The sequence below is a fragment of the Harpegnathos saltator genome, unplaced genomic scaffold (genome assembly GCF_003227715.2).
Source record: "Harpegnathos saltator strain DR-91 unplaced genomic scaffold, Hsal_v8.6 scaffold774, whole genome shotgun sequence".
Taxonomy (NCBI): Eukaryota; Metazoa; Arthropoda; class Insecta; order Hymenoptera; family Formicidae; genus Harpegnathos; species Harpegnathos saltator.
Window position 1 is genome coordinate 302,651 of NW_020230620.1, and position 16,128 is coordinate 318,778.

The 16,128-nt window shown below is 35.0% G+C and overlaps 4 protein-coding genes across 7 annotated transcripts; 1 reads left to right on the top strand and 3 right to left on the bottom strand.

The window, feature by feature from the left end:
* Nucleotides 1-20: 20 nt before the first annotated feature.
* Nucleotides 21-6,700, bottom strand: LOC105187593 (Gamma-tubulin ring protein 84). 4 transcript variants are annotated; one of them, XM_025306352.1, is made up of 19 exons: nt 6,617-6,700; nt 6,411-6,506; nt 6,058-6,222; nt 5,819-5,963; nt 5,551-5,716; nt 5,329-5,472; nt 5,060-5,214; nt 4,856-4,984; nt 4,541-4,720; nt 4,282-4,456; nt 3,952-4,145; nt 3,643-3,853; nt 3,387-3,555; nt 3,117-3,291; nt 2,826-2,969; nt 2,309-2,386; nt 1,870-1,887; nt 767-927; nt 21-604 (listed from the first exon to the last, which is right to left on the bottom strand). In XM_025306352.1, exons 2-19 carry the CDS (start codon nt 6,461-6,463, stop codon nt 520-522), a joined length of 2,547 nt encoding a protein of 848 aa, XP_025162137.1. In that variant the 5' UTR covers nt 6,464-6,506; nt 6,617-6,700; the 3' UTR covers nt 21-519. The 4 variants fall into 4 exon arrangements, with proteins under 4 accessions (XP_025162137.1, XP_011146812.1, XP_011146814.1 ...); XM_011148510.3 differs by lacking the exon at nt 1,870-1,887; XM_011148512.3 differs by lacking the exons at nt 1,870-1,887; nt 2,309-2,386.
* Nucleotides 6,701-7,057: 357 nt separating this feature from the next.
* Nucleotides 7,058-8,021, bottom strand: LOC105187614 (uncharacterized). Its single transcript, XM_019843363.1, has 4 exons — nt 7,967-8,021; nt 7,636-7,780; nt 7,286-7,558; nt 7,058-7,202 (listed from the first exon to the last, which is right to left on the bottom strand). Exons 1-4 carry the CDS (start codon nt 8,019-8,021, stop codon nt 7,058-7,060), a joined length of 618 nt encoding a protein of 205 aa, XP_019698922.1.
* Nucleotides 8,022-8,619: 598 nt separating this feature from the next.
* Lon (lon protease homolog, mitochondrial) lies at nt 8,620-13,885 on the top strand. The gene is made up of 10 exons (XM_011148516.3): nt 8,620-8,995; nt 9,162-9,389; nt 9,478-9,653; nt 9,938-10,179; nt 10,783-10,974; nt 11,061-11,365; nt 11,485-11,624; nt 11,706-11,988; nt 12,194-13,100; nt 13,215-13,885. Exons 1-10 carry the CDS (start codon nt 8,739-8,741, stop codon nt 13,434-13,436), a joined length of 2,952 nt encoding a protein of 983 aa, XP_011146818.1. The 5' UTR covers nt 8,620-8,738; the 3' UTR covers nt 13,437-13,885.
* A 472-nt stretch (nt 13,886-14,357) lies between these two features.
* Nucleotides 14,358-15,313, bottom strand: gdl (gonadal protein gdl). Its single transcript, XM_011148517.3, has one exon. It carries the CDS (start codon nt 15,018-15,020, stop codon nt 14,496-14,498), a length of 525 nt encoding a protein of 174 aa, XP_011146819.1. The 5' UTR covers nt 15,021-15,313; the 3' UTR covers nt 14,358-14,495.
* Between the last annotated feature and the right edge of the window lie 815 nt (nt 15,314-16,128).

Sequence of the window (16,128 nt, forward strand, 5' to 3'; positions counted from 1 at the left end):
ATCGATAACGAACAGTCGTGTTAAATGTACGTTGCCTTTTATTACGTTCAACGCGTAGACTCAGCTACATGCTAAGGTAAGCTTAGCTAAGCTACATGACAATGTGCTTCATTAATATCCCGAGCGAAACAGTTTACATGTTGTTTGTGCGACATACAAATGTAAATGTAAGTCGCACCTGCTTTTAAAATTGTATAGTCTTACATCTTTCTTTCTTTTTTTTTGTTTTACAATCGATACCGCTCTATAACCAAACTGTAAGCAGATCTTTCACGATTCCAAACGTCTATTTGTAACGAGAGTATTGTTTTTTGTGTTAATAAATACAATCAACGCGTTAACAAAGCAGATAGATGTTGTTATAGTCATTGCAAAAATTAGTATGACTTCCATCATGTGTATAGAAAATAAATAAATTTCTTCTTATTTATCAATAGATTATTGTTTTATCGCAGATCTACATGTCTGAGAATAAATCAGCGACAACAATGGACGAGTTGCGCGAATAGCATGTAATTACTAACCAGATATATCTTGCCGTGTGACAGTCTTCTCTTTTCCTTGGCGCACCAGTATGTCGGTGTAAAATAAGTTGAAGTCGAGCCTAATTTAAACATATATATATATATATTTGACGATATATATATATATATATATATCGTCAAGTCGAATGCTGTTAAATGACGATATTTGTAACGCGTCTTGATTAAACATGATTGTTCCGATTTATTCGAAGCTAAGAAAATGTTTTTTGCTTAAAACTTACCGACACAAGACATTAAGTAGCTTCTCATTGTTGTTATGACAACCCAGATCACAGATCCGATTCAGAAGACGTAGTAATACTTCAGTAAATTTTTCATCTAATGATATGATTGTCTCCTCGAAGCTTCCTGTCCCGTCTTTCGCTGCCGCACCACTCTCAGCCTAGTAAAGAACATGGTTAGCTATTAATATGCTGTGAACATGCGTGTAATACACTTAATGTAAAAATGAAATTAAGAAGCAATTTGAAGTAACAAAAATGCAATACTGTTACAAGTTCTATTTCGTTGTCTATATGCAATATATGTATAGTATATCGATAGGCTATTTCTTTATAACAATCATGCTTTCTATAATAGAGATAATAATGGTAATTTTACTCCATCAGTTACGCTATACAAAGGATCTTTGAAATGCGCTTGAAAAAACTTGCTATTCTATCCATGTTACTTTAGTAAAAATTCGCAATAATACTACAATAAATTTTATAATCCCATATAAGTCTTTGTAGATAATGTAGCAAATGTTGAGAATACAAATTTTTATATTGTATAAAATATGCAGAAATATTAATCATTTATTATTTTTAGGGACGTCTAAATCTTACGGAACCATATTTTAACATGTATGTACAAGTATGTATGATAAACATTATAAAATTTTTCACTCATATCCTGATATATAAATCCAAAAGAAATGTAGACATTCTTTGTGTGTATGTGTGTGTGTGTGTACATAAATGTGTGTATATAAATGTATACATAAGTACTCTATACCAAATATTATATACTAAACAAAAAAAAAAAGTAACATCTCAAGATTACTAGTAAATTTGACAAACTATTTCATCTTTTTCGTATCAAGTTTGTAGTAAAAAATATGATAAAAATATACTTAATATCGCACAATTCAGCGTTTATCGATGCCTATAACATTTTTAGATAATTTTTAATACAATAAGCCAATTTTTACTAGTATTGCGTCAAGATAATATGAAATATACACATAGGTAGGTATGCATTGCAGAAAAATGGAATGCATAATATTTCACATAATATTGTAAAAAAATACTCTACTTCACACATTCCTAATTTTTATACTTACTTCATTTTCTTCAGACATCTTCATAGAGTGCATGTATAATTTATTAGCAAACGATTGTATCACTTACACTTGCACGAAACGAAATTTTCAAAATAACATAAATACATGACATTTAAAATATCATCTTGTACAGAGATGCATTAAAATGTTTAACTTTTCTTATGTGTGTAAGAGCAATATAAATAGAATACATTGTAATTCAACATGGCAGAGAATGCTTGTCAGTTTTTAAAGCCACCACTGCATTTTTAAGGTAAAGTTTAAATAGAATACTACTGATACACCATGCACACAAGTGGGGAATAATGAATAAATATAACAGTCACATGTTCTTAATATAATAACGATGTCTAAGAATGCCTCATTTGCAAAAAGAACACTTCATGATCCTAGGGCTACAGAGATGCATGAGGGCGAGCTTAAAGCTTTGACAGTATACCTCATATTCATAGACATCTTCCTGACAGGCACCAATCATGGATGTCAATTCAGCATCAATGTAGTAGCGGCTCATACACTTAACATTAGGCAAAATGGCATTAAAATTTGACAGATTGAAGATTCATCCGTCATTACTTTTCTCTCGTTACAAAATACAAAAGGTTGATATCGTTACATCCTTAAAATAAATTTCTGAGCAATGTGTGATGTATAAAAAAAAAAAAAAAAAAAAAAAAAACTGATCGATCTAGTCACATGGAGAAATACACACAAAAGTTGCCCGATACAAATATTTCTCCCAAAGTTGCTGCGCGAAAGAAAGAACATGAGACTTGAAGAAGTACTTACTAGCATTTGTAAATGTATTATGCAATAAGAAGTAAAGCGTCGTGTAATTAAAATCCAATCGAACACAATGGTTGCAACTTAGAGGAAGAGGCCGTTGGATATAATTTCTTACATGCAGTGGATTAGACGAATTATGACGATGAAATGTGCAGTAGCGATAGACTTACCTGCATAAAACTGCAGAATTCCACGCAAATGGCACATATACTGGTGATGCAGCCGAGAAGATCAGGATCCGTTAACATGCACTCTTTCAAATAGCTATCCTGCAAGTCTTGATGCACGCTCAGTACGTCGTCAACGTTACTAACCTGTGATTTAGTGATATCAATTATCAATTTTAACAAATTAGTTAAAATTTTGCACTTAACACATGTGTATGTGTGCAAAGCAATTTTGCGTGGAACGTTTGCATATAAGATATCGTACGTAAATAAGATGCAGCGATATATAATTACTTTGCTCATTTTATTTATAAATTTCAGCCAATTTGGTTCCACGACTTCCACCATCATGTAGTATTCCAAATGTTGTATACAATCCAACATTCTTTGCCGTAACGAAAACGCCTGTCTGTAAGCCATCGCCACTTCGTGCGTGAACGTTTTCGCAATTTTATTGCTAATCCATACTCTGCGATCGAATGGATTTTTATTTATAATAGATTTAACACTTTTCTATTGACGTCTAGGTTCTGAATTGGTAGAGTCGAGTCGAAGATAACTTACCTGCACAAAAGCCTTTCCACATGCTTGCAAAAGAACAAGTGCCTAAACAACATTTGATAACAAGCTATCGCCTTTCTGTTGATAATCAAAGAAACTGGCCATTTAACGTCGTAATTGAAGACAAAGGCTTCCAAACCAGTTAGAGTTTTACCCGCTTGAAGGCAGTATTCTGTAATAGAAATTAATTTCCATTCTTAGTTAAGTTTAAAGTTAAGTATGATCGACTGAGTGTGGTATCTTCTGCGCGATAGAATACCTTTCTCGTCTCTAGTTTGGATCGAAAGTATTCTGAACATTTGGTACTGCAAGTCATATGGAAGTAGCTCAGGCTTCAGATCGTCCTTGTAAGGATCTGAGTCGGCTGTGGACATTCGCAGGGCAACTTCGAGGAGAGATGCCAAACGATGCGGCACAACGTCATACATGCTTTTATTTAACTCGGCCTCGCAGAGATTCATAAATTGTACCTGTAATGTCAAAGTGGAGAAATTTCTCTCGCATATCGTGCAAGAAATTGCAAAAAATTTTGAAATAACGCTCGTGAATTCATACGAATCAAACTTACCACAAAATCTCCCTGGGCGAGAAGAAAATAACTTTTTACACTACGCAGTCTGCCCATTAGATCGTTCTCATGTATGAGGACTTCCAATAATTTTTTAGCGGCTTCTGAATATGCTCTATCGATGGCAGCTATATATGTTTGCCCTTGATGTTGATAACTTAAGGGCTCTTGTTTTCCCCACTGCACCGTTTTACCTATAAATGCATGTCGTGCTTATCAATGAATTGTTACAGTTTATGAATTAATCGACAAAAATTAAAGTAAGTTAGAAAGCCTCGTAAAGTGTCACTTGTAACACGAAAAGTGACGTCATACTCTTGATGAACGTACCACATTGCCTAATAACGTTGAAATATTTGCCCGTCCTAAGTATCGTTTGTGCGTATTCGTTTAAAAATACAGGTATCCTCTCCGGTCGCATAGTGTACCGTTTTTCCCAATAATCTGCAGAATAATCCACAGGAAGTTCTTCTCTTTGAACCAATTCGTTATCTTCGACAAAGAACTGAAAGGTACAAACATATATATATATATATATATATGTGTTTTATAAATTTTTATTATATTGTTTATATATGATGACACTAACCTCTTGGTACGGATCACATATCATCCCTTTATAGACCCATTTTTCTAAAATCTGCATATACGGCATGCTTGCAGCCTGCATCAAATACAGGCACAGTTTTTTGGATTTGGCTTCACCGCTAATATTGTTCATTGTTTGCTCGTGAAGCAGGCTCAGCACTTTCCCACCTCTAGCATTTGCCTAAAGTTAATAAAAGTAATTGTATTGTATGCAATATGTTCAGGTAATAAAAAAGTACATTCTTCTAATACTCGCAATTTAATTGTGACTTAGGGTTTCATCATGTATACATTCATTGACTTCCTTTTTACCAACCTTGCATATTGTGGATGTAATTTGAGCAAGTATAGACATTGTAATCATAGTGGACTGAATGTAAAACCATAACTTTTGCAAATTTAATTTACCATTGACATGTTCCATTTCAAGTTGTACAACAAAGAGCTAAAATAATATACAATCATATAATAAATTATATAATCACATTTGCATTGTTCAACTGTAAAAAGTTTGCTGTACCAAGTAATCCTTCAGTAAAGATCGTATAGCTCCTCTCAAAGCATGATTAACTTGTCCATCATCTGGGGAGACTTTCTCCTCTACAAATCTCATTGTCATGGAGTAACATGAAGCTAAAGGTATTATCTGTTGCGCGAGTTGCTTAAACGATATACCTGAAGAGAAAATATTTCTACTTACATTATATATTAATGTACCTTGAAAGTGTTTAAACCGAGTTTACTTTATGAATCAACGACAGATTAAAACTTTTTACACACGTTCCTTACCAATATCTGATGACATAGAAAATGTCTTAATACCATAGGGAGTTGCTAAAGGTTCTGAAACAATGTATGAACCATCTATGCCTTTTAAGCAATACAAGATATCCCATAAAAGTATAGATTCTTGCGATACAACGGGAACAACTTCTGCAATTATTCAATTATTTGAGGTATGCAAACACTCGTCTTTCATTTGCACTTCAATAAGAAAGAACTTTTACAAACTTTGATGGAGTGCTACAGTTGTGTCACTATAAAAATCCCAAGTTATACGTGGACGTTCTGCTACCCAATTGTGTATTGTTAAGGCACTATCAGTTTTTTTATTAATTGCTTGCTGATTTAATTTCTTTCCTCCTTCAACAGCAGCTTTCATCACATTTTTGCAGATCTAACATATATTTGCAGATTTGAACATATTTTTTATATAATTTACGCATATGCATTATTTGTCAAAACTGAATATTGCAATTATATATCACTATGTTGTCACCTTTGGCAAATCTTTTTGTGTAATGACTTGATCCTTCGTAGAACCAGCAGCTAGTGCTGGTGCAGATTTTGACAGAAATTTCTTCAATTCATTATCTTGAGATATTAATTCCAGAGTCTGCATGAATGGACCTAACAGATCTACTCTGAAAAATATTTTTCTCTTTACATAAATTTCTGCATATAAAAGTTTATACATCATGCATGCGATATCTCAAATTTTATTAGCTCTTTACTAACTTCTTAGATTTCAGTTCCTCATATTTTTGTATAAATAATTCTGGTTGTAATGAATGTTTGGAAAGATATTGAATGCAACTTTGAGGAGCAACAGTATTTAGCGCATTTGCTGTTGAGCTCTCTTTCTGCAGCTTTTCTATATGTTCTTCTGGGGCAGTTTCCGAACTAGGAAAAGAAAAGGATATTTATACATAAAAACATTGTCTTTGCATAATTTATCTATTCTTTAGATAATAAAATTCACAGATGCAAATATGATGCAAATGATGCAAATAGATTTATAAAATTATGTAACTGTATATATTGTAAATTATTCTTTACAAATCACAAAATATAATGTATTTTTCACTTACCCGAGTGATTCAATCAACTCCCTTATTAAATGATGTATCTTAAATTCACTCATTATGTTGCTTTGTACATATATCTATCTTTTCTTTCTTTTATAACTGTTTCAAAATAAATATCAATTACAATACAGTCCCAGTCAGTTTGAGTCACCAGTTGATAACACCTTAAAATAACCTTAAAATAAAAGGAAACATTGAGTTAAACTTACATAAAATATTGTTTATGTAGAAATAGTTATCTCGATCATTTTGTATATATCGTATTATCTTTCTCTACGTTTGAAAGGTTTGAAGGTTATGGTAATTTCATGTCTGCAGCGTCATCTACCGAGAACTTACTTTTCTTTGCGGTAATTTGAAAATTTTATCTCACATGTTACATATTATTATTAAATTCCGATGTTTAGAATACCTAATTTTATAAATTCACTTGGAGAGGGGGAAAGATGAAATGTCCTCGATACATCAATATTACACTCAATAAAAAGAAATGTTGAAAAGAATGTTGAAAATCTTTAAAAGATATTATTTCGTTGTCCATTTGACAAATTTTATATATGTGCGAAATTTTCTATTGACTACAATTTATATTCTTTAGCGTTATAATAAATTAATTATTAATAAAGATTATATGCAGAATACATGATGAGTTATTCAATTTCGTGTGGCGGTGTTAAATACTGCAATTCGTAATAAATAAATTGTTGTTCAATTTCTGTTTCGATCTTGGTAATGTCTGGTGTCATTTGATTATTTTGCATTTTTGAAGTCACGTGAAAAAAAAATTGATTCGCTCTGTGTCTGAAAATTGTAAAGTAACTTAAATAACTAATACTACAGCTCCTTATTTATGTAACAATATGTAGATTAAAAATTACCTTAAATTTGTGTCAATATTATTAAGTGATGCAATAGGAGTAAACAGAGGCTTCTCTGTACTTGTAGGCACCAAGGAATTGCGATCGTTGAGATGATTGATCTTTTCAGATTTCTCTAATTTTTGCGAAGTTATACAATGAATTTTGCTTTCATCTATGGATTTTTTAAATCGCTTCACGAGATTTTGATCCTCATCACTGAATGCTGATTTTTTTTTTCTCGATAAGTACGTTTTGTTTGATGAATTGAAATTATAATTTTCTTTGTTTCGCCTATATTTGCGAAAAGACGTTAATTTAAACACACACAGCGTGGTAGCGCGTGCAAATAAGTCAGTAGTTGTTCTCACATTTTATAATTATCATCAATATTCTTCTTTAAATTTAAGATAAATTGTTCATCATCATCCTCTATAATATCCATAAAAGATGTAGCGGTCTGCTTTGTAGGCTGCATTAAGTTGCTTCTAGTTATACAGCCTGAGCTTATCTGTCCTACAAAAAGGAGATTATATTGTGTTATTGGATTGTAGCAATAGGAAATTCACTTTAAGATTAAAAAATAATTTAACCTCATCAATTTATATTTGCCTACTAATGCAACTACCACTAATAATAATAATAATAATAATAATAATAATAATAATAATAATAATAATAATAATAATAATAATAATTTACCTGTTGGTATCAGGGAAATATTTTTATAATCAAGAGAATCTGTTTTATCACCCATATTGATTATGCGAAGGAACAGCAACGATATATCAAATGTAGCTTTTTCGTTTATATACAATTTTACGCTTCACGTTGCAAATGCCGCTCTTTTTGAATCATACTTGAGATGCCCCCCCTTTTGCCGCTTTTTCGAATAACTGACGCCATGATACATGAATATGTAGATACAATACGTGTGGTTGAAAAAGATTTGTAGGCAACTTCGCTGTAAACTTCTTCCCTCCTCAGGACAGAAATGAAGAACTCTGATTGGTTGATTCTCCTATGCGTTGTGTATTATGCGTTATGCAGAAGTCTGTGCTCTGTCCCTAATCATCATTCCCCTTCTGTATATATGTGGTCCGTTCTTTGTAGCTGCACTGCTGAACTGGTGCAATAAGCTAGAGTGAGAAAACCTATATTTGTCTCACTTCAACTTATTGCACCAGTTCAACAGTGCAGCTACAAAGAACAGACCAATTTTTTAAGGTTGCATCTCGTCAGATCAGTGGTCTGTTCTTTTTAGCTGCACTACTGAACTGGTGCAATAAGTTAAAGTGAGAAAAAATATAATTGTCTCATTCTAACTTATTGCACTAGTTCCGCAGTGCAGCTAAAAAGAACAGATCACAGACACGTCATAACCTTTTCGTACGATGTTCAACGTTGTTTTCTCATTGTAATTTCTTGTACAACGTATGAACAAAATAGCAAAGCATTTATGATAATTTGGTAAATGATGCGTCTCGCGATGACGATGAACGTCAAATTGTTGCCAATTCTGCGGCATCGCGGCATAATCGCGCGTTCCTTCAACAAAGGTCGGTCAGCCGATCATCAGGCGCTCTCGATTTTCGTTAAACCACAACAAGCACGAGCGGAGTATTTTGCTGAAAAATCAAGGTTATTGAGAAATGTACGCGGACGTTGGTTTCACCCCGCGGTGATGTCAGTGAGATTTTATGCGAAAACTTTCAGTCGAAATCCACCGAGGTAACCACTGATTCTGTTTACTCCTCCTTCCATTTCATTAATTGCATATGATGCAACTTGTATATCTCATGCATCATGTATTGCATAGTAATATTGTAAAATTACTGCGAATAATTATACAATATTAATAAGAATACTGCTTGTGTAATTTTGCGTTATTATACAGTGACGGAGATGGAGATCAACCGGGAGATTATTCTGCTTCCTTACCTGCGACCGTAGTGGTACCTGAAGTATGGCCCCATGTACCAGTCATTGCTATTAACAGAAATCCAGTGTTTCCTAGGTTTATCAAGCTCATTGAGCTTACAAACCCAATTTTGATAGATTTGATACGTAGGAAAATTAAATTAAATCAACCTTATGTAGGAGTCTTCTTGAAGAAATCTGAAGAGTAAGTTCTTTCAAAACCAGAAGTATATTTGTCTGATATGAATCGGAGATAACAATACACACAAGTTTTATTATATTTATATATGCAGAAATGAAGCTGAGATTGTTCAAAGTTTGGATGATATTTATTCTATTGGAACTTTTGCACAAGTACACGAAGTACAAGACTTAGGCAATCGAATGAGATTGGTAGTTATGGCACATAGAAGAATCAAAATTATTCATCAGATACTTGAAGACAGCGACGCAAAATCAGGACCGCAGGGTAAGAAAAATACTGATGTGTTGCATTTTCATGTTAATTGCATTAATAAGTTACATATAGGAATCTACGTAACTTCTTACTGGTTTTTAACGAGGAATGCAGAAAAAGATTGTTTTCTTATTGAGTGATTGAGTAATCAGTTAATATGTTCATCCAAGAGTGTCTCATTAGCAGAGTAACACTTTGAACATTTTCATGTTCTATTTAAATATTGGCCCGCCTACTGTACACAGAGATGGAACTGACGTTTCCGCTATTAAATACAACAATTACCGTCCCTGTAGACGACTCTATGACCACTGGCAAGATGAGTCGAAGATCGTTGCGTAAGAAAATGGAGAATAAAGTTGTAGAACAAAGTGAAAAAGTCAGTCAAGAGACGGATCCTACGGAAATAAAACCGTCAGTAGATTCAACGGAAAAAAACATGAAGAAACCATTAGATACGCCCGGTAGCCTACCTATATTAATGGTGGAAGTTGTAAATGTTACGCACGAAAAGTTCAAGCAAACCGAAGAGATTAAGGTAATACACGCAGAATTTTACACACAATCTTAAAAGTATGATTCTTAACTCTTTGACTGCGTGCTGTTCGGAAGCGAGACGATCGCTCTATTCGGCGCGCGGACTTAGCTCTAATCGTCACGATGCATTTGTTACAATATTAACAAATATTAACAAACGTTTTGTTAACCTCATTTGTTACGATATTAACGAATCAAGATGTCTAAGACGCTGTACGTCTAAGGCTTCCGCCGGATTTGCGACCTTACGACAGTCTTACGATTGATACTATTGCATTAAGAATGATATAATTGTATTTTGTTTCTTTGTCGAGCACAACATAAAAAGTAAACATCGTGTATGTAAGCACATACTAGGCTCAGAGGGGCAGAAGTGTAAAATAATCGCGAACCGGCTTTGATTTGATTTCACTTGCTTTACTTGCGTGTTTCGCCCTTCTTTTCTCATTTCGGATGTGTCTGCGACACATCCGAAATGAGAAGACGCGAATCGTCTATGTTATTTTGAAGAAAGTCGATTTTTTGGATGTTTGTTGAATACTTTGCATTATTTGATATGTACTGTACATAATACTACCGATAAGCGGAAATATTTGTTGAACAGGCTCTGACACAAGAACTAATTAAGACGATACGGGACATAATCAGCATGAATCCTTTATATCGTGAATCTCTGCAACAAATGTTGCATCAAGGACAAAGAGTTGTGGATAATCCAGTCTACCTCAGTGATTTGGGCGCTGCCTTAACCGGAGCGGATGCGGAGGAATTGCAGCAGGTCCTAGAAGAAATGGATGTGTGTAATGTTCTTGTATGATGATATATTGGGAAACACGAGAGATGCATGAAACTAAACTGTGACAAATGTATTTTTATACGCAGATTATAAAAAGGTTGAGACTGTCGCTCGCGCTTCTGAAGAAAGAATACGAGTTGAGTAAGCTGCAACAGAAAATTGGCAAAGAGGTCGAAGAGAAGGTAAAGCAACAACACAGGAAATACATTCTTCACGAACAGTTGAAAGTTATCAAAAAAGAGCTAGGGCTGGAGAAAGATGACAAAGATGCGATAGAAGAAAAATACCGGGAAAGAATAAAACAGAAGATAGTTCCTAAACCAGTAATGGATGTCTTGGAGGAAGAATTGAACAAATTGTCCTTTTTAGAAAATCACAGTAGTGAGTTCAAGTGTGTACCAAATATCAAACATTTATCGCATACAGTACAATAGAGATGTGGCGCTGCTACATGCCTGTTGCCAAGTTAACCAAGTTTACCAACTAAAACAAAAAATATATCTTTTACAGTGTTACAAGAAATTATCTAGACTGGCTTACATCCATGCCATGGGGTGTGACAAGCGCAGAGAATTTGAATCTTCAGGAAGCTGCTGAAATTTTGGATCAGGATCATTATGGAATGGAAGATATCAAGAAAAGAATTCTCGGTATGGAGTGCTTACAACTACAAATAACCACAGGTAAATGTTATCGCATTGCCCATGACTAATGTGTTTCTCTCATTGTAGAATTTATTGCTGTCAGCCAACTGAAGGGCACTACACAGGGCAAGATACTATGTTTCCATGGGCCTCCTGGTGTAGGCAAGACCTCCATAGCTAAATCAATCTCTCGTGCCTTGAATAGGGAGTATTTTAGGTTTAGCGTTGGTGGTATGATGGACGTGGCGGAGATTAAGGGACATAGACGAACATATGTGGGTGCTATGCCAGGCAAAGCTATACAGTGCCTAAAAAAGACCAAAACCGAGAATCCACTGGTTCTCATAGATGAAGTGGACAAGATCGGCAAGTGTGTAATTTACTTGTACTTACGATTATTTTATCATGTATGGAACATGTATATGTTCCCTTAATTGGTATCCATCTAATATATAATTATTCCTTGCTTAATTGCAATCATTATATTGCAATCTTACATATATAGATTCTTTGTGCATAAAGTACATGCCTTTTAGAAGAATTGTACATGTCAATAAAGTAAAATGATCTGTTAGAGGAGGCTACCAAGGTGATCCAGCGTCTGCTCTTCTCGAGATGCTCGATCCAGAGCAGAATGCAAACTTCTTGGACCACTATCTGGACGTTCCAGTGGATTTATCAAAGGTTTTATTCATCTGCACGGCGAATGTCACAGATACTATTCCGGAGCCTCTGAGGGACCGTATGGAGATGATAGATATGTCGGGTTATGTGGCCGAGGAAAAACTGGCTATCGCGAAACAATATTTGATTCCACAGGCCAGGACCGAGTCTGGTCTCAATAACGAGCAAATTAGCATGGACGACAACGCGCTCTCGGTATTGATAAAGTCTTACTGTCGCGAGTCTGGAGTGAGGAACTTGCAAAAGCACATTGAGAAGGTGCACAGAAAGGTGGCGCTCAAGATCGTGAAAAAGGAAGCCGAGAAGATTACCGTCACTGGCAGCAACTTGCACGATTTTGTAGGCAAACCCGTATTCACACACGACCGAATGTACGACATCACACCGCCCGGAGTAGTGATGGGACTGGCGTGGACCGCCATGGGCGGTTCTACTTTGTTCATCGAGACTACCATCAGGAAGCCGACCGGCGGCAAGAAGTCCGAGGGCACTTTCGAAGTCACCGGACATCTGGGCGATGTGATGAAGGAATCGATACATATCGCGATGACTGTAGCGAGGAATCACTTGAAACACGTGGATCCTGCAAATACATTTCTCTATGACTCTCATATACATATACATGTGCCCGAGGGTGCCACACCGAAGGACGGTCCGAGCGCAGGCGTGACGATCGCTACGGCGTTGCTCTCCCTCGCGAAGAACCAAGCTATCAGACAAGACGTGGCGATGACGGGTGAAGTGAGTCTCATCGGCAAGGTGCTACCTGTCGGTGGTATTAAGGAGAAAACTATCGCGGTAAATTCCACTGAGTAGCAATTTATTATCCAGCGATGTCATTAATGTAATGTTACTCGGTATCCTAATTTTCAGATCTAATGCATAGTGCTGAAATGTGCTTTTGATTTTCAGGCGAAACGAGTCGGCGTGAAATGTATAATTTTACCCGACGAAAACAAGAAAGATTTCGATGATTTGCCCAACTACATTACAGACGGGCTGGAGGTGCATTTTGCTTCAACTGTCGACGATGTTTACCGTATATGTTTCACACAGACGAAGGAGACCAGTTCCTTCGAATCTGATAAACCGTTTAACGCTCAAGTTTCACCCACACAACCGGCATTTGGGTAAATCCAAGTAGCATTTGGAGTGGTGTGTTGTTGATTGGGAATATTCTTTTTTCCGATATTTTATTTTCTATATAAGGCATACAATAATTACAAGTATAATTTGTACATTAATTAATGTTCCACACAAAAATAAGAAAAATATAGGTAGATCACTGTACAAAATAAACAGATCTTTTAAATAGGCCTTTTGTGTTGTGCCGAAGATAAAGACTCTTTTGATTCAGTAAGTATGCTCAAATACGTTCTTAGAGAACGTTTTTTAGTTGTAAATAGTAAGAACTTTGTTACAATGGCTGAGTGTGATCATTCAAAAAGTATCATTACTCATCTTATGTCACACTTATACATATATATATATATATATATGTAGTTGAAGTTATGTTACCGCAAAAGTTTAAGGAATAGAATTATGAATTGTCATAAAATTCATGCTAAATATAACAAATTTTTTATCATACTATTACATATAAGAATATTCATATTTTTACATATATTTATTATTGTAATACAATATATAAATGGGAAGCCAAGGTGAAAACTGTTTTACTTTCCATGCAGCTTGTCTCTGTTCAAAACAAAAAAAAAGATATATATATATATATATTTTTTTTTTTTCTATCAAAAATATCCTTTTCATTTTAAAGATTCTATAATATTTTAAACATTAGTTTATGACTTTAGACTGATGCATCTGACTGTTTATGTTATGTATTTGTAATGTACAATAAAATATTTAAAATGACTATATGGGAATGGAATTTATATATATATATATATCTCTGAATAAAACACTTTATAAGAAATGTCAAAGTATTTACTATATATCTTTAAAAGATATATTATTAAATTTATTGTATATTAAAGATATAAAATTTCTTACTAATAACTAATAATTATATAAAAAGATAAATATAAACTCACAAGGGATAATAAAGATATTGCATCTTTTTTTACATTGATCAATATAGCTTAGAGAGAACAACATGAAATACAAATGTATGTATATGATATAAAAATAGCGGAATAACACTGACTAAAAAATAATAGCTGTACTTCTATGTCAGCTTGGTACATCCATTTTACTGAGCCTGATTATAAAGTCACACAGTCGCATCTGCACCTGAATCTCCATTGGATTAGTAGTGACATAAAATCCAGGTACTCCTGCTTTTTCCAATATGCTTTGCTGGTCCGAAACTTTCTGATCCAGTTGCAGTACCAATTTCATGTCGGTTTGCTTCAATTCTTCCTTATGTTTTTTATACAACGTCGCTTTTACAGACGTTATTTCCTCATCCGTTGTTGCTGTAGACAATGCTTCCTGTGATTCAATTTTCTGCTGATTCAAAAGCTGCAACCGCTGTTGAAAGAGATGCTTCTCGGTAACGTGCTGAATCTCCATCAATCCTTTTACTATCTCGAAAATGGTATCGTTTAATAATGAATTGGCCAAACCGGATAACAATTCGTACGGTAAACGCATTTGATACTTTGGTGGAAGTTCCCCGGCCATATGCTGTAGCTGTTCCACGAGGAAATACAGCTTTCTCTGCAGATCTTGAGGAGTAGGACTGGCAATGTCCATCTTCTCTCTATGAGTAAAATGTGTCCTGAGTTCACCTGAGTCTGAGCGAAATCCAAGGTGTGTTGTTGTCAGACTTATAAGTGGCTGCGTTCAGAAAACACAACGGTTACACAACGGTTGAGTAATTCGTCAACGTTATTGGTCTGAATGTAAGGATCTAACAGTAAGGACCAATAGTTATTAAGCGCTCCAATGAGCGCTTTGTTTTCTGAACGCAACCAATAATTCGACCATGTCCTGTTATACTTTGCGAGAAAGAATGTGTTCCGTTTCACGTATATGCGCGCATTTATCTATAGTTTATGTCACGTATACCATAAAAAATGCGCGCATATGCGTGAAACGGAACGCACTCAAAATATTGTACGCATTCTAAATGAAATAACATTAACCACGTTCACAACAGAAAAAGCTGCTTACCAAGGTTGCGTTCGGAAACTTGTCACTCGGACGCATCCGCTGTGATGTGTTGGTATGAGAAAGAGAGAGAGAGAGAGAGAGAGAGAGAGAGAGAGAGAGAGACATAAGAATGAGATAAAGGTCGTGTTCCAAAATTCACTGCCAGTACTGAACATATATATAGTTTGTGTCACGCAAACTATAACTTTTCAGCGCTGGCAGTGAATTTTAGGACACAGCCTTTATTCCGAAGATGGATGAAAATGCACCAATTAGAACCACCAATTAGTATTTTCATCCAGCAAGTAATCCAGCACGAAAATAAAGCCAGCGGCTTGCACGATGCTTGTTTCGTGCTGGATTGCTTGCTGAATGAAAATACTGCGTTCTGATTGGTACATATCCGAAGATGAATGAAAATGCAATCAGAACGCAGTATTTTCATTCAGCAAGCAATCCAGCACGAAACAAGCATCGTGCAAGCCGCTGGCTTTAGGGCCAATTGTTTCAACTTCGTGGTAAGTTAACTGATAGTTAAATCATATCTCTGTTTTTGTCTGAGTTGAATTGGAAAAACGAAGACAAATATATGATTTAATTATCAGTTAACTTACCAAGAAGTTGGAACAACCGGCCCTTAATATGATATTAGCCATAGAGTGTATTTATTACTATATCGCTCGCTGAGCTCTTGTATTCGATTGCTGAA

What these genes read in the sequence shown, in the direction of transcription:
- LOC105187593 (XM_025306352.1), bottom strand. Translation starts at nt 6,463, where the DNA reads ATGAGTGAATTTAAGATACATCATTTAATAAGGGAGTTGATTGAATCA. An exon ending in AACTGTAGCACTCCATCAAA is followed by an intron (nt 5,473 to 5,550) that starts GTTTGTAAAAGT and finishes GAATAATTGCAG; the next exon opens with AAGTTGTTCCCGTTGTATCG. An exon ending in CCAAACTAGAGACGAGAAAG is followed by an intron (nt 3,556 to 3,642) that starts GTATTCTATCGC and finishes TTTCTATTACAG; the next exon opens with AATACTGCCTTCAAGCGGGT.
- LOC105187614 (XM_019843363.1), bottom strand. Translation starts at nt 8,021, where the DNA reads ATGGGTGATAAAACAGATTCTCTTGATTATAAAAATATTTCCCTGATA. An exon ending in TATTTCCCTGATACCAACAG is followed by an intron (nt 7,781 to 7,966) that starts GTAAATTATTAT and finishes TCCTTTTTGTAG; the next exon opens with GACAGATAAGCTCAGGCTGT. An exon ending in AATATTGACACAAATTTAAG is followed by an intron (nt 7,203 to 7,285) that starts GTAATTTTTAAT and finishes TTTCAGACACAG; the next exon opens with AGCGAATCAATTTTTTTTTC.
- Lon (XM_011148516.3), top strand. Translation starts at nt 8,739, where the DNA reads ATGATGCGTCTCGCGATGACGATGAACGTCAAATTGTTGCCAATTCTG. An exon ending in TTCAGTCGAAATCCACCGAG is followed by an intron (nt 8,996 to 9,161) that starts GTAACCACTGAT and finishes GTTATTATACAG; the next exon opens with TGACGGAGATGGAGATCAAC. An exon ending in AATCACAGTAGTGAGTTCAA is followed by an intron (nt 11,366 to 11,484) that starts GTGTGTACCAAA and finishes TATCTTTTACAG; the next exon opens with TGTTACAAGAAATTATCTAG.
- gdl (XM_011148517.3), bottom strand. Translation starts at nt 15,020, where the DNA reads ATGGACATTGCCAGTCCTACTCCTCAAGATCTGCAGAGAAAGCTGTAT.